We start from the raw sequence: 18002 nt of genomic DNA, 5'->3' as shown, positions 1-18002 counted from the left end.
ATTGTTATCCGGCTTGGAAGTAAAGACTTGCATAGACATGCAGTACTGTACACTGGCAAAACCAATGAGAAGGGTCTGAGCAGCCTCATACACGTGAGCTGAATGGACACCGCAAAGTTAAAAAAGACTTATCAGGCTCATATGATGCACTCAAGAAGTACTCCAAAAGAACTACCCAGTTCTTGACAGTGATGCAAGTTTCTGACAACAGAATTTGAAAAATAACATACTCCAGGGAAGATAACAAAACTATACAGAGTTCTACCATGCTTCTACAGCATCAAGTGATTTTTTTTTTTATAACTAGGTAAAAAAAAAATCAGATGGAAGAGTGGTCATGTAAAGGAAATAGTCCTTTAATGCTTAAGATTAAGCATTTGAAATGCAAAAGGTTGGTTGGGAGGGATACCTACGTGCATAAATCAGTTGTCAAAGTAGCTTGGACCTCTGTTCCGTAGAGTTTTTAAAAAGCCATCTATTTTTAAAAAGGTTAAGACAATTTTTATTCCTTTGCAATTTATAGGAAGCAGATGTTTCTATATTTATTTCCTCTACACAATGCACGTTTAACAGCAAGGATAGTCAGGGAATTAGTATCTGCTGCTGAGATAATTACCTAGTTCCTCCAGGAAAATCAAGTTAATTGTGCTTTTTGTGTCATGTTTCTATACTTGCAGTAAGAATCTATCCTTCAGAGAAACAGGTTTAAGAAATTTTATTGACTATAAAAATACATAAACTTAACATGCCTTAAGTAAACTGTACAGAAGAGACACTAGCAATAAATGAGGGAAGTGTATCCATACAAAAGCCAAAAAATTTAGAAACGACTCGTACTACTGAAATGTACAGGTGCCAGTGTACATTCTGATTAAGACTTTACATTCTGGTAAAAAAAAAAGACACAAAACCAAAATCAAGAGCAGTGATTATGTTCTAGTGTCTATTGTCTAAATTTAAAGGCCATATTCCAGAATACAAATAAAAAATAACTGACTACCTGACTTCAAATATCACACAGGAGCCACGTTCAAGAAGCATTGAAAAATTACCTTCATTTTAAAGTGTAAAGACATATTACCTAGTAAGCATTGGCCGATGTTAATCTATGTTATATTATGACAAAAATCCCTACAGTATTTTACAGAACCTAGGTCAAAGCCTCAGCTGGTTCTAAAGTCAATTCAGTTTAACTGACATACAATAGTTCAGCCCAATAACAAAAACATGTTGCCAACATTACAAATGTAGACTTTTTATTACTCAGACTACTTTAATTTCAGAATATTACATTTGCCAGTACATGAAGAAAGGTCGTTGTGACCTTGATTCTTTAACCCGTTACCATTGGGTTAGTATTAGTCCTTGGAAATGACATTTTGCTTTCATTTACTCAGTCAGCTGACTACTCCACATGGCAAAGAACCTGAAGATACTAATAAGCACAAGAACAGTCAGTTACAGAAGCAGAGACAAACAGGTATCAGGCAGCCAAGAAAGAGCATGGCCCCTAAATAAGCATATATTTTAAAGGAACATGATTATTCTATATGGTTCACAGTTTTGCTTAATTAGAATATTGCTTTAGATAACAAAAATATTAGAAAGATTACAAAAGAAAAAAGCTTCTAAAGAGAAGGAACTGAGATTTGATAAGGATTAAGGCTGTTACAGAAAGAAAGTAAGAGTTTGTAAAGGTAAAATGAAAGAGGACAACAGAAGAAAGCACAAATACTACCCACCTGTCAGAAAACTTTTATAGCTGTCAAATTAAATTTCTGGAGTACAACAAAAGAACAGAAAGTCAGAAGCTTAAATAATGCCATCTTTATCACAATATCTGAAACAAAGTACTCGTACTAGAGCCCAGAAGATTCATACACTATGTTAAGGACAACTGAGTTTTATATGTGCTCTGCAAAAAATAGCCAACAATTGAAGACAATTCCGTTTTTATTTGCAGTCTGAGCTCAGATGGTCTAACTTAAGTTTTGTTGTATATCCTAGGGATCTGCATTTCATTCAAATATTGAAGGAGCAACTTCATTTAGGTATCAGCTGCTAAAAACTTTTGAACAGACTGCAAAGTTGTTTTTATCATTGCATATATGAATCAGTGATATTTATCACTGAACACTTAAAAACACTCAAATACTTCAATACTTTTATTAGGAAAATACCATCATAAACTAAACTATCCAAGACATAAATGCTGATTTTTTTTTTTTTAAACACAAAGGTATATACAGAGTAGATAAGAAGACAACTACTTCCACATAGCACTGAACAAAGAAGTACACATTCAAGAGATAGGGTTACATTTTCTTCAATGTATTTGGACTGGAGCTCCCCATACACTGTTTACTGCTACTTTCCTGAGGAAGAAAAATCAAATTGAGTCTGTCCTACCAGTCTAACAAAAAGAATGCAGACTCATTGTAGACCATTTTGATGTATCCAACATTAGCCAAATCTACAACTGATTAGCTATATTGCCAGAATTCACGCTGTCTTAGAGCTATCTCTAGTATACGTATTCAAGAAGTACAGTGAGGTTTCATCTGGGATTATGAGCAGTTAGAGACAGAACTTTGTTTTCAAACTGACTATCTTTCTTTCTCTAGACTATTTACAAGGCTACTGTATAACTACTACGGATCTTTTCAAAGAGGCTTTTGTTTAAAAAAAAAAAGTCTTACTCATGTAAGAGGGGGTCTCTGGGCAGTTTTATAGATAACTGAAAAAGCAGAAGACTGAAGACATTTGGTCTGGCTACTAAAAGAAAGGCTTGGGGAAGGATGTGTGCTGTCATGCATATGCACTAAATACACGTATATTATGAAATGCACAAACTATACTCCAGAAAGGAAAGCATAACTTTTCTCAGTTAGCAATCTTACAAGTTCACAAAAACCACCAGTTATTTTTAAGTAGTGGTATTTCAAGTTGTCAGTACCCTCTGCATTTGTGCTGTCACTTGCGATTCCATCTTTAAGTCCACTCTGGCTTGTTATTTTAACAGGTTAACTGTAGTCTTGTCTTACTAATGTTCCTAGAAGAGCACAAATGATTTGATTAAAGAAAAAGCGAAAGTAAGCTGTTGCACAGTTGTCTTGTTACAGATGTTTGTAATCATGTATAATATATTGCAAGGAGGAAGTGTAAGCAAAGCCCTTTTTAGGAAAATGCAAATATAGTTTAATTCTTTAATATATTTGCGTCAATAAAACAAAGGAAGTTCATAAACATTTGCTTACACTTACAACCGGTTTCACTGCTAAACACAGGAAGTACCCATCCTTTTAGAAGGCACCATACCAGAGCTTCAGAAACACAAAGTTTTCATCTTCACCTTTTTGGTAATTACAGATTTTCAGCCTTCTTTTTATAACTGTCTAGAATTCTGGTCAAGATTGACAATAGATCTTCAGACATGAATTCTTCATAGTCTCTGTCAATTTTCACATTCTGTTCATCAAGATATTTCTAGAAAAGAGTTACAGAAAGTTTATTAGAACTATCATAGTCTCTGTTGTACTGGTTCTGCTAAAGCATTTTAAGTAGTCATTGCACAGGTTAAGTGATTTCAGTTAAACACTTCTCTGAAAGATGTCTACCAGAAGCAGATAAAACCTGACAGGATGTTACTGCTGGAATTTAACCATCAATTCTGATTATTTATACCAAAGGTTTTGTCCACAAATTTATTTAACTAGAATCCACAGACTCAGTGCAGCAGCCCTAAATAACTGATACTTTATTGGAAAGAGTAAGTTCTAATTTCCATGTATTTAACTGCAGTTGCAGTTAAATCTAGAAAGATTTAATTCTGAATATCAAATTTTAGTTTACCTCTATAGATACTACATGAGTAGCAATCACTTCTAAAAGACGATTCAAGTTATCACCAGCTTTCCTGCTCTCTTCTGTTGTTGTTTGCATAACAACTTGATATCTAAAAAGTAAAGACACTCAGAAAGTCACATCTGTAATCATAATATTCCCCAACATCTAAAACAATCACTTCACCAAGTCTGATATATTATCATGTTTAGACATAATTTTTTCTATTAGTATTAACTTGAACCATTTAGATTTGTATGCTAATACTCAACTTAGAAGAAAAAGGACTGTATTGAAGAGAGAGAGACAGTCGGCAGAGAGACAGTCGGCAGAGAGACAGTCGGCAGAGAGACAGTCGGCAGAGAGACAGTCGGCAGAGTGCAGTTGTCACATAAGTTTGGAAACAAACTAAATTTCCTTACTATAGAGAGACAGTCGGAAGAGAGACAGTCGGAAGAGAGACAGTCGGAAGAGAGACAGTCGGAAGAGAGACAGTCGGAAGAGAGACAGTCGGAAGAGAGACAGTCGGAAGAGAGACAGTCGGAAGAGAGACAGTCGGAAGAGAGACAGTCGGAAGAGAGACAGTCGGAAGAGAGACAGTCGGAAGAGAGACAGTCGGAAGAGAGACAGTCGGAAGAGAGACAGTCGGAAGAGAGACAGTCGGAAGAGAGACAGTCGGAAGAGAGACAGTCGGAAGAGAGACAGTCGGAAGAGAGACAGTCGGAAGAGAGACAGTCGGAAGAGAGACAGTCGGAAGAGAGACAGTCGGAAGAGAGACAGTCGGAAGAGAGACAGTCGGAAGAGAGACAGTCGGAAGAGAGACAGTCGGAAGAGAGACAGTCGGAAGAGAGACAGTCGGAAGAGAGACAGTCGGAAGAGAGACAGTCGGAAGAGAGACAGGTCTTTCCAGACTTTAGGCTGTAAAATGCAGTTGTCACATAAGTTTGGAAACAAACTAAATTTCCTTACTACAACCATATATATATGAAAAAAATTACATGGAAGAGAGGAGTTCTGATACAGCAGACAAATATGCTAGCAAAATATTAAGCGTCGAGGAAAAACATCTTCGATTGCGAATTTGTGAAATTAATATACTGAGATGGATACCCACTCACCAAAGAATTTTGCGTTAGGATTCAAGAACATGTCTTTATCCTTAAAACACATAAACCCCAAAATAAACTACACAAATAACGACGTTATGGGCCTTACTGTCGTTGAAGATCATGCAATTCATTTGTGGCTTCGCTGAGACCTTCATTGACACCACTCTCAAGTAATTGTTTATGCTTCTCTAACAATTCCAGTTCATTTGCACATTTTTGCTCTTCCTCTTCTGCCTCCTGTAAACATAAGAGGAAAAAAATAAAAACAAACTGCATAACTCAGGAATAATTAGACTTTTTTCTCCTTTGTATTACCTGATTACATCCTGATACTTTAATTCGGAATTCACACAAGTAACTACAAACTCGCAACTAAAAAAAAACCCAAGGACATCCCCCCCAAACCTAAAGTTTCAGGTATCTTCTGTATCATCTTCCACCCAAAACCAGCCTAACCTTCCCTTTATTTCTCTAACTGTATTTCAAGGTCTGTGTTGCAGCTATTTTCCCTTCAAAGTTCATCTCAAAAAGTGTTATTTACATACTTGAAATAGGTTAGAAATGGAACATCAGGAACAACTGTTTCTAGGTTAAAAAAATAAAATCACATTTGAGTAAGAAAATTGCTTTTCCCTTGTGTCTGAAAGATGAGTACAAGACGTAAGTAAAATCTCTCCAAGGAGAATGACACTGTTGACACTATACTTCGCACAGTTAAATGCACAAAACCAAACTAAATTCCACCATCACCTAAACATGCAATTCTGGTAAAGTTACTGGAACATCGTCCTTCAAAAATAATTTTAATACCGAATTCTTATGGATAGCATTTTAAAAATTACACGAGGAATTACACAACTATGTCTTATAACAACCATCCAGTTGCAACTGAGTATTTTATGAGTTCACCTTAAGAGAAAAGCATATGCAACAACATAGATCAAAAGCTCAGGTCTTCTGGGGAAGAAAAACAAAGCAAGCAACAATTTTATATCATTAAAACAATTAATGTGCTTTTAGTCAAATAATGTTTTCCGTAGTTTTTAATAAAGTGATTATACATGTTTAATAAATACACTTAGAGTTTTTAGTATATACAAATGGCATAGACAAGGCAAATTCTGTAAACTCTCGAGTCTCCTTCAAGCACATGCTTTGAGATGTCCTGAGGTCAGGAGACGATTACCCCTGATTTTATTACTGGATGTAGTAACTTATGATTTACAGGATCTGCCAAAGTATGATACCAGATTCTCTTACGGGAAAGTGAAAACTGACTCACTTAAGGTAATACTCAAATATTTCTGAAAAGAATGAGAGAATCCTGCAAGAGGAGTGGAAGGAGGCAAGGGCAGAGGTCCAAACAAACAAAAATGCAACCCAAAACCTTACGTATAAATAAATACAAAGGTTAAGGATAAGGATATTATTAAGGATAAGTTGTCATCAACCTATAAGAAGTTCTACCTTAAGCTTCTGATGGTAAAGATCATCCAGCTTTTCAGCTTCTTCTTTCAGCATTTTCACACTGCTTTTCTTTTCTACTACCATTACATTCACCTAGAATGAAACCGTGACCAAGAAAATACAATTCAAGAAGAATTCCGACATATAAATCCATGCCATCACAAACAGCACATGGTAGCCCAGAAATATTTAAACTGGGCCAGGCTGGGATGGCATTAATTTTCTTCATAGCAGCCTGTATGGTGCTTTGTTTTGGGTAAGCGGCTAAAACAGTGTTGGTAACACACCAGTGTTTTGGCTATTGCTGAATAGCACTAGCACAGCATCAGGGCTTTCTCTTCCTCCCGTGGCCCCTCGGTGAGTCAGGTAGGGGTGGGCAAGAGTTTGGGAAGACACATAGCCAGGACAGCTGACCAAAACTGGCCAAAAGGATATTCCATACCATACACTGTCATGCTCAGCAATAAAAACTGAGGTAGGGGAAGAAGAACGGGGAAATAAAAATTCTCCTTCTTCCAATCCATCCTGAACCCAATATTGCTAAAAATCTTCCTGATGACAACTTGTCAGTGATGGTAAGCCACACAACAGACTGGAATGGGCAACTTACTAAAAACAAATCTTTCTAATGTTTATGGTCAAATGTATGTAAGCTGCATAATCTTCAATGCAGGGAATACACATTATTTCAACCAACAGGAGACCCTAATTCTCACAAAAACTTGTAGGTTCCATCATAAATAAAGCAATCTTCCTCACAGCTTTTCTCCCCACTCCCTCAAAAAACTCCAACCCAACAAAAAAAAACCCAACAAAACCAACCCTCCACACCACACTTCACCCATGCAAAAGGTCAAATGAGATCAGCAGATAACATTATGGTATCTTAGTCCTAATCTTCATTAACCAACACACCTGTTCCAAAGTATCTTCCAAAGTCATTTTCCGTTGAGTAGCTTTCCTAATTTCTTCCTCAGTCTGGTTTATGATCTCCATAAGGGGTGCCTGTAATACACGTACAAGAAGATCTGGCTAATGCAGTTTGTTAGTTTGAACCAAGATGTACCCCAGTACATCTTTTTCCTCTCCCATTTTTATTTAAGGCTGCTGTACCCTCCAATACCAAATTTCCTTCCTATACGGTGATGTAGTTACGGCAAGGCATCACACAAGCTTTTCAGTGAGGTTAAGAGAGACCTTTCCAACATTTCCAAAGAAACAGATTTTTTTGTGAGTGGTAACAGAAACATTCAGTGTTGACTCTACTTACCTTGATCTGAGTTCTGTATTTGACTAGGCAATTTGGTCCTGCCTCAGGATTAAACTGAATCTCAAAGTCATGGCCTTTGGAATTCTCAGCACTTACTGGAATTAATTTCAGCTTTCGAGCCAGTTTATGATACTCTGCCAGTTGCATTTCGATCTGTTCAGAGGAAGAATCACAGAAGAAATACAAGTGAAAAGCTTTGCAAAAAGTATTCATATAGTACTTTAAACATGTTTCTGAGTTGCTGTGTACAAACATAATTCCATGTCATGCCACAGTATGCAAGAGCTGTATGTATTGACAGTCCAGCAGTTTGCATTGTTTGGATTAAGTGCTGTTTTATGATTCTTTCAGAGTTTGCTTTGCAAGGTTTCTCAGTGTGTATGGGTGAGACTGAATGGTTTCACCTGTGGTTTTCCCTACTTGTCTGCCATATTTTTTCCTGCCTCAACTTTTTGAGGATTAGTTGATAGGGAAGGAAAAACATGCTTGGAAATAATACAAATAACTAAAACAATGATCAGTCATCATGTTGATATGCCTTGTCTCATTGGTTTTGACAGGAAATGCCACACAAATTTTGTTATTAGGATGAGTGATTAACTTGAGCATACCTCTAGACAAAGCTTATTAAATTCTCTATGTTCTGATTAATGAGTGTGATTTATATGCAAACACCAAACAACATAAGTATTTTTTCCAGTTTTATGTGCTTCACACTTGCACAGTATGAAGAATTTAAGTTAATACCAAGTGCTTGATAAAGCATAATCCTGCCAAACACAAAACTTTTTTTTAGTTCTCCATTTAGCGAAGGAGAAGCTTTTAAATCCCACCACTTGCAGGACCACATCTTTTCATTCTGCTTGAGGGAATTGAATTTGGCCCTTAAAATCTATTAGAACTTCCACATAAGGGACCAATCTGGCCCTAAATGCGTGCAGAGATATTGATTCAAAGCACTAGTTTTCCATTAATTCCTTGCTATGAAATCTTAACACAAGCAATTTCAGGCTAATGTTATCAAAGCTCTTGATGCTGTTAAGTGAGAGCTGACAGTGGTGCATATTCTAGCTATGTCATTTATGCAGCAAAATGTGAAAAGAATACATTTCCATTATGCTCAAAACAGAAAAGGCAAAAAAAAATTTTTTTCAGAGAAATTATAAACATAAGCCATTCTTGTCACTTTAGCCTGTTAAGATGTATCTATGCTGCTGTTAGATTATTTAGGAAAGAAGTTTGCAATAGTCCAAGTCCCATGTTTAAGCTTGCATGATGAAAACTGATAGCCACCTCTCAGTGTAGTAGGGTTTTCACATACCGCCTCTTTATTCCTAGCATATTTTAGCTCTTCATTCCACAGCTGATGTTCTTCTGCTTCCATTTCCTTAGTCAGCTTGTTAATGGTTTGCTGCAACTCATTTCTCTCATGATTTATTCTCTCAATGTCCGCAACTGAGTACTTTTGGTTATCAAAGATGTGCTGGAGCCGGGCATTCTCCTGCTTCATTGCTTCTACTTCCATTTCTAAGTTCACAAAACATTTGTGAAATGGATGGAAAATACCAGCCTATATAGTTAAGCCTAATCTCTCTGTATTTTTATGAGTAAATAAAATCTGTATTTCATTACACGAGTGTACAAACAGCTATCAGCCAAAAAAACCTCTTTATTAGCAATCCATTTTGGAAAGTTTATTTGTAGCATCATCATACACTAAGTATCTCACTCTATCCTGAAGCTGAGAATTACAATTATTTTAAACCTATTTCTAGCTTCACTATCCCATTTTTGACCAAGGCCTTCTTACCCGCTGTCTCAACTTCCTCATTAACACCTTCCATTTTTTGATCAAGGATGGCTATATGAGATTCCAGATTAGCCAAATAAGCCTGGAATTTCTGGACATCTGCTTGAAGAGACGATTTCACATTTCGTAGTGATACTCTACGATCCTAGTAAATGGATGGAAAGAACAAGCACTATTATATTAATCTAAAATAATGATCTTACTTTCCAGACAAGACCACAGAGTAATTGGTCAGCTTCAATAGTATAAATATAAAATTAAAGAACTTGAATAAATTTTTATCTCTGTGACAGCTGAATCAAGTTAAGCATCTTTAAAATAAAATGGTCAATAATAGAAAATTCAACTCCACCATATAAACAAGCATAGACACAATTCACTAACCGGCTCGCTTTCCTTTTCTTTTTCTAGTCTTGCAATCTCTTCGTGAAGTCTTTTGTTGTCAGCCGCTAAACTTTCTATCTGGAATTCATCTATATTAAATAAATCCTCTAGGGGAGGGAAAAAAAAGGGATGGTGGTTACAAATTAATCTCACTGAATATCACCACCCAATCTGAGTATCTGTGCTTTAGCTTCAGCACAGTAAATACCCATTATCTGGACAATTATTTTAAACTAAAAAAACCCCAAAAACCAACCAACAAACCCATCAAAACCACCTTTCACTACAAAGCAAATAGGCAAAAAACCCAAAACAAGCAAGAGAAGAAATGAGTTTTTCAGTCCTCATATCATAAAAGAGCTCAAAATCACTCCTGTGAGGTCAGAGTTTCCAAACTCTCATACAGCCCACACTATAGGATAGTGGTTGTTAGACAAGTTTCATCTGTTGCAGCTTCACAAGGTAGTCCGATTTGTATACTCCTTTCTCATCCACATACTTCCTTGCCTCGAGACATCTTGTCCCTTACTTCCCTCAGGCTTTGCCAAACAATGGCATGATTACTTTTTCCTACTAATATCTAGTAACAGTATGGTAGCTTGTGTTTCCTCTCCAACTGATGGCTCCAGCTTGCAACAGAAGTGTCCTTAGTCTGGCTTTTCATAGGAGGGCACAGAAACTGAGAACTATTTTTCCTCCTTGTTCTCATATTCTGTTTGTATTTCTGTAGGTGATGAAATGAATGAGTCAAAAAAAATTAGTAATTTTCCATCTCCCTGAAGACAAACACAGGTGCATGCTGAATCATATACGGGAACCTTCACAACAGAGTTTGGAACTCTTGCAGACTGTTTTCAGAGCTTTTAGAAAAATATTACTAGAGGATGCATGTCTGCTGAGTAAAAGTTCAGCTTCTTTTTTTTTAATTGTTAACTTTGTCAGACAGAAACAAGAATCAACTGCATAGATGGAATTTGCGTCTGAAGAACTGTATGCTGCTTTTCTGTCACAAAGCCATTGAAAACAATAGGGATACACAGGTACAGCTGACAGCAGAGCATGACTCGTCTGGCTGTACTAGTAACAATGCATAAAACAAAGAGAATTAAGTCAAAGTAACTGAGAGTTACTTGGGAATTTCAGGTTCCCTTACCTCAGATCACTTTCACTTGTAAACTGAGCAGAACTGATGCTAGGAGAAAAGAAATCAGTAACACAATTAAATACTTCATTAAAACATGAAAACTTACTTAATTTTGACTGCACTTCTGCATCCAATTCTTCAAAGGTATCTCTCCCTTTCATGAAGTGCTCATAGCACTTCACAGAGTAGTCCATGAATAGCTGAAAACAATTAAAAAAGTTTTCATTTCAACAATTCAAAGGGCTGTGACATATCTAGATAGTCTAAATCTACTCAACCAATGGAATTAAACAGACACCAAAAATATCTTTCACTGGTTTGACTGCACTTCTGTAAAAATCAACTTTTTTTCCTCCCTTTAAACATAGAATGTCAACACATTATATCCAGGCAGAAGGAAGCATCTAGAATTCACATTAAGAAAGGTCTGGAAATACTTCATAGATTATTCTGGGATACCTAATAAGGATAGTAGATAAAATATTTAAGAATTTATTATCTTGAAGCATATGATCCTCTCAGGCTAGTTTATGAAACTGTAGGTCTGTTTAACAGACCTCTTCAGTAAATATGACCACTATACTTCAGATGTGCAGATGTCAGAGAACTGATCTAGAATTAAAGAGAGGTTACCCTTAAAGAATTTAATGGAGACTAAGTTACAGATCTTTCAGAAGCAATTACACCAGTATTGTAAATTTTCTTTCAACATATATGCATATGTGTCAGTGTGTAAGCACACATTTAGTTTAAAAGCATTTTTACTTGTCAATTGTCAGGTCTCTAATCTTAGTTCAAAATTCTGATTTAATTTGATTTTCGCAATTTTCTAGTTAAATGTTCTGGCACATCATACAACCCCTTCCAAACATCTGCTGTAAATTAACACTGAGTTAAATCTGAATAGTACTAATAATCCATGATAAATTAGAAAGAAAGCAAGCTGCTGGATTTTTAAGTGCCTGAATTACATTGCCACCCTATTTTGTGGCTAGCAAATTACACATTATGACCAATTTTTAAATGGTAAATTGAGTAGGTATTGGCAGGAGCCACCACATTTATAATTAAGTCACCATCTTTTCTAATGTTAACAGCAGTACAGCGTAGACTCAAGTGCTAAAGAGAAATATACCCGAGACCCTACTAAGACAATGAACAAACAGCATAATGACTCCCTTTCTCCACAAAGGAGAACAGAAACAGTAGCAACTCAGAATAAGTCATTTCAGTTTAATACCCAGTCTTCACCAACAGACTGACCATGATGCCTGCTCAGGAAACTAGTTCAGACTTTTTATATAATGCGACTATACTTCCTACAGAAGCCTGTGAATATAAAACTGAACAGGATATATAAATACAGTTAAAATTGTTGTGTCGTATATTTAAATTGTGCTGTTACAGCATATGGCAAAATTCAGTTGAACAATTCTGATAATAATTTACTTTTATGCTACCTTATTATGTACAATTCCATCCTCCGTCTCTCCTCCCCAGCTCTGTCCATCATCAAACGATGGTGCATTTTCCCTCATGGCAGCATACAACTGAAAGGCACAGGTGTACGTACAAAGAGCAAGTGTGAAGATCCCCATTAGTTTTCATATTAGTTTCATGTTCATGATAAGAAGCAGAGTAACACTGGATTAGGATTTCAGCAAGCTGAAATGGTGCTGCTTCAGAATGTGACCAGTCACATCAGGGTAATGAGCCTGTGTTTAGTTGACTAAAAGCACAGATGAAGAGGCATTAACTGGATGTTCAACACTGCCAAATTGCCTTGCTAAGCCAAGTGTGTCTTTTCAGCATAAAGTATGGGATTTTCATATGTGCCCAGTTCAGCAGTGGTGAACTTCTGTCACAGATTCCAAATTTTGCTCAGACCTGAGCTGGCAGCAACAGAGAGTTACTGCTATTAAAAAAAACAAACAAAAAACCCCCGCCCAAACACAAAATCCCCCACTCTATACAACAATCACAGGACACTTGAATAATTGCTATTGAAAATTCCATCTTTAGACTTCAAATTTAGAAGATGGCAGATGTCTCAAGAAGATCTGCACTGAAGATGCGTGATTATACCCATTAACTTTTCACATTTTTATGTATGTATAAGTCATAATTTCCCCCCCTTCTCATACACAAGTTTATCCAGTGCACACAGTAAAAAAAAATAATTATCAAAATGTAACATTAAAAACTCAGTTTAAAAGTTATTAAAAGTAAGGCTAAGGGCTAGCTCCCACATGGCAGGTAAGAACACCTACCTTTTTCTTTACATAAATGTCAAACAAAGGTATTTTTAGAAAGCATTTAAGAGATCTGTATTGAAAATAACATTCCAGCCTGAAAACTGGAAATATTTAGCTTAAAGAAGACAAATGCTACCTTGACACAATCAATTAACCAAACCAAAGCTGTCACGATCTGAGGCCACGTGTGTGGTGCTCCCACTGTGTACATGGAGCTTTTTGACAAAGGAAAGGGGTACCTACAAGGCAAAAGAAAATACATTTTTAATAGCTGTGGCAAACTGATGAAAACAAACCAGCACATTTTTACATGTAGATCAAGGCATAGAAGGAAGCACAAACTCAATTGTACTTTATACTGTACATCAAAGGGAGATAAGCTGAGTTCTTACAGCACTATTTTATTCAATTTTCATGGGTTTCTCATTTTGTGATTCATAGAATCATAGAATATCTCAAGTTGGAAGGGACCCATAAAAGGATCAGAGTCCAACTCCCAGCTCCCCACAGGACTACCTAGAACTATACCATATGACTAAGAGCATCATCCAGACACTCACTGAACTCTGACAGGCTTGGTGCCGTTCCTGGGGGAGCCTGTTCCAGTGACCGACCACCCTCTCAGTGAAGAACCTTTTCCTAATGTCCAATCTGAACTTCCCCTGATGCAGCCTCATTCCATTTGCTCGTGTCCTATTGCTGGTCACCAGAGAGGAGATCAGCACCTCCCCCTCGAGGAAGTTGTAGACTGCGATGAGGTCACCCCTCAGCCTTTTCTTCTCCAAGCTGAACAAGCCAAGTGACCTCAGCTGCTCCTCACAAGTCCTAACCTTTCACCATCCTGGTCACCCTCCTCTAGACACACTCTAATATTTCAATGTCCTTCTTATATTGAGGCACCCAAAACTGCACACAGTACTCAAGGTGGGGGCTGCACCAGTGCAGTGTAGAGTTGGACAATCACCTCCCTCAACCGGCTAGCTATTGAAGAAATGATTGAAGAAATGGACTTTTTTTGCATATCCAAAGATTAGGAACAATTAAGGCCTCGTACAAAAAAAAGTGTAAACTATTCCTTCATAAAATCCTTAGCCCCTTTCTATTCAGCTTAGTATGTTGCCTTGGTTTTGGTAGCAGCCAGATCTGTCCTTCTCCTTCTGAAGCTACTATGGGAAGAGAGATGGGCACTGCAGTACTAAGGAAAAAGGAGTGGGTGCCCTGTGAGCGTGAGGTGATTCATGATGAGACAAAGACCTCAAAGGAAAGGACACAAACACAAAGGAGGGAGTAATAGTCCAATGGATGACATTTAGACTTCCAAACTGGGTGTACAAGCCTGAAGGATTTCCTAACATATGAAAACAAACTGATACACGGGAGTCCTGTCCTTTGAGGGCAAGATTCTTGCTTCTTGGGTCAAATGCACTTTAAAAACAGAAAAACAGCTGACAGTCAGCTTAATGTCATGCAATTATGGAAAAGAATTTCAGAACAGCTGCATATCAAAGTATTAATATTACCTATAAATACAGAACACACACAGGCTATACTGCTGATTACCGACATCCTCTCAAAATCTTCTATAAATCAAGGAACACAGAAGTGCAGATTTTATTCCATCTTTAGACTGACAGCTGCCCAAAGTTATTCTAAGAACATAGCACAAGAAGCTACTGATAAACTGACAGTTCTAAATAAGTGCTCATGAGCCATTCAGCCTGAGAATTTTTTAAAATTAATTATTTAGGTCCATTTTTTAACTCTCAAAAGACAACTTAAAGTGAGTTCTCAAAATAAGTCTTTTTATCCAGGATTACACTCTTGGTGGAGCAGAGTAAAGCCTCTTGAGAGCAACTGCCTTTTCAACATTTCAGCTAGGTCAGCCATTTCAAATGTTACAGGTTAAAACAAAATTTTATTAAAATACTGAGAAGTGAACAGAACAGACTTATACCTACATCTAAGGAGCCCTGAATCTTTGACACCATCATGGGCTCAAATCTACAGAATTAAAATAAACTTCGCTTTTTTTTTTAATGAGACTGAAAATTCACCGTTATCAACAGGCAGAGGATTTTCTTTCTTGTAAAGTGTTGGTGCATTAATGATTCCAAACACTTACTGAACAAGATTAGAAATAAAACACCCAGCTACTTAGTGTTTTTTTTTCACCTCAGCCATTTTTGTTATTTCCACCCCCTGCTTTGAAAGCAGAATGAGAGAAGTTACAGGAAAAATGATTTTTAACTAAATGAACCAGATCCAACATGCTGAAATTGTTTTTTAGTTCTTGGATTTTAACAATGAACCAGAGGAGTCTGTCAAAAAAAAATGTGTCTGTCTTTTAAAGTTTAATACAAATAAAGATAATTAATTAGATTTTACATTACAAAGCAAGCTTCTAAGAGCCTATAGTTCTGCAAGTTCAAATATAAAACGTATAGTAGAGTCCGAGAATCAGAGAGTAAACTTAGAGCTAAACAAAAGTGAAAGAAAATAATCACAACATTGTAGTTTCAGAGTCTCATCTGAATAAAGAAGCCTATCTATTCTCCCCAGCTATCATGCAGAATTCTTAACTTTTAAATTTCTAGCTGTATCATATCTATTTAGCACAAGAGACTAACAATAATGATCTTACCCAAGCTCTTTAAAAACTCTGGGAATTTCCTCTTCAAATTTTGAGTCGGGCAGTTCATAAGAAGGGCAGAGAAATCCATAGATAAAAGTGAAGATTTTTAAAAAGTCCTTAACCGATGGAGACTGTAGTGATTTCATGGAAACATTATGGGCGTAACCATTCTCAACAAGAAACTGAGAAAAAGAAACGTGGCACATTAGTCACTAAATAAAATCTAAAGTTGAAACCATGAAAAATAAATATTTTGATTAGTACCTTTTATGCCTAATAACATACGTTTAGAATAAGTTACCTCACAAAGCTGCTTGATACATTGTTGGATGAATGCCTTGTCATGAAGTGGCCTGGGATCCTTGATCTTTTCTGTACCAAACACACCATACTGACTGTTGCGTGAACCTCCAGCCCCACTAGTTCTAAGAACAGAAAATAAATACAGTTCTTGTGACAATACATATAAAGAAGAATTGTCTTAATGTTTAAGTCACTACAGTTGCTACTTTTATGCTTCTTTCGCATTTGTTATACAAAGGGATGCCTGAAGGTTTCTCTTTATCTAGGACGATTGGAAAAACACCACCAATCTGGAAGCCATGATGCACAGATACAACGGATGCATCCTAGATTAATATTTTCTTCAGTTTATTGAAAGAAATAAAGTTTTATAGAGCAGAAAAATACCCCAAAGATGAAGAAACAAAATTATGTAGGTGATTGAAAATAAAGACCAAAATATTTAAGGAATATTTAAAAGGCATAGATCCCTGCAACAGTGTGGTCCTATGAAAGAAGATACCTGCAAGACATCAGAACACAGAAAGCCATGAACTAAGCTGAAAGATTATAGAATTTTGGAAGGTTTGCATCTTAGAGAGAAGAGGAAACTAGTGTACTAGAGATATTGTTCTTCCTTAAATAGGCAAACGTATTGGGGAGCTCTTAAGGTCTGCAGCGCATATCATTCCCAAGAGGAAGAACAGCTCTCAAAGCAATTCCTACTCCACAGAATTATTGTTTAGTGGTTAAGGAGTGGAGGAAGGCAGACATGAAGGTCTGATGGCCTCAGTTCCATTACTCCCTATAATGAAAAACTGTCCAGAGAGAAAAATTACAAAATTATGTGGGACTGTTATTGTTTTAGTTTACAGTACAGAGATCTAAAGATATCAATACCTCTTCCCAAAAAAGCTGACTTTTCTTTCCGAAGTTCCAGGTGTAGGTTTGCTCATGCTTAGCTTCCCAAACGTACCTCTGTCCTTCCTGAAGGATAGGAAGAAGGATTCAAGTGACTACTTCTACCATTTCATCTTTTGCTCATGTAAGAAAACTATAAACACATGCATATAAGCCTAAGCATCTTCAGGACAGCAGCATCTTAGAAAAGTCAACTGATTTTAATACATTATTTGTCCATTATCAAAACTACTTCTGCAAGAAGATTTATAAGTATACATTTTATACACACACGCATCCAGCCACCTCCTAAGAAATATGTAAAAAAAAGTGCTACAATCTGAAATGTGTCACGGGTATAAAATAGATAATAGATAGAAAGTTTTTTGCAGAACTGGAGCACTTGCACAAGTATCCTTGGCTGCAGGGAGTTTTCTTCTCTCTGCTCCCATTTATTTTTTCAGTTGCTACTCACACACTCAAACACACTACAGTAAATCTCTTCAGAGTTAGCTTTATATACCTATTCTTAGCAAGATGATCAGCAACACTTACATCTGAGGTGTCTGAAGACCCATCTTGTTGTTGTCCTGCACTCTGAGTGCCATCATAGATTGCCGGCCACTGCTTCCAGCAGTACTTGAGCTTCGCCTCATTGTGACTAAACTGTAAATCACAATCTGTCAGTATTGCAAAATCCAGGATCTAAGAGTATTTGCTTTTATAAACACCACAATGACTTTCTAAAGGGTCAGAATAAGCAAGTATAGAACTGTACTTTGGACCAACCAGTGTGACAGACGGTTTACAGAAATATTTGGTTCTCTTAAAAAAAAAAAATTAATAGGAAAAAAAATGGTGTATGTCAGACTCCAGAACTACGTAGCAGCAGCCACAGCCTTTCAA

General features: G+C 36.7%; 1 protein-coding gene across 1 annotated transcript; it reads right to left on the bottom strand.

Moving 5' to 3' along the window:
- Positions 1-3188: 3188 nt before the first annotated feature.
- NDC80 (NDC80 kinetochore complex component) lies at positions 3189-17841 on the bottom strand. The gene is made up of 16 exons (XM_009324981.1): positions 17652-17841; positions 17097-17183; positions 16216-16339; positions 15924-16096; positions 13419-13521; positions 12488-12577; positions 11134-11227; positions 9884-9990; positions 9500-9644; positions 9011-9216; positions 7690-7842; positions 7335-7424; positions 6420-6512; positions 5059-5189; positions 3853-3955; positions 3189-3486 (listed from the first exon to the last, which is right to left on the bottom strand). The coding sequence occupies exons 1-16, from the start codon at positions 17750-17752 to the stop codon at positions 3364-3366; spliced, it is 1923 nt and encodes a 640-aa protein (XP_009323256.1). The 5' UTR covers positions 17753-17841; the 3' UTR covers positions 3189-3363.
- Positions 17842-18002: the final 161 nt, after the last annotated feature.

Source organism: Pygoscelis adeliae, unplaced genomic scaffold, assembly GCF_000699105.1.
Source record: "Pygoscelis adeliae isolate BGI_AS28 unplaced genomic scaffold, ASM69910v1 Scaffold260, whole genome shotgun sequence".
Taxonomy (NCBI): Eukaryota; Metazoa; Chordata; class Aves; order Sphenisciformes; family Spheniscidae; genus Pygoscelis; species Pygoscelis adeliae.
This window is presented reverse-complemented; position numbering and strand designations above follow the sequence as displayed.

Coding starts and splice junctions, on each gene's coding strand:
- NDC80 (XM_009324981.1), bottom strand. CDS start 17,752: ATGAGGCGAAGCTCAAGTACTGCTGGAAGCAGTGGCCGGCAATCTATG. Junction 16,340..17,096: donor GTCAGCTTTTTTGGGAAGAG/GTATTGATATCT, acceptor TTCTGTTCTTAG/AACTAGTGGGGCTGGAGGTT. Junction 7,843..9,010: donor ATGCTAGGAATAAAGAGGCG/GTATGTGAAAAC, acceptor TCCTCTGAACAG/ATCGAAATGCAACTGGCAGA.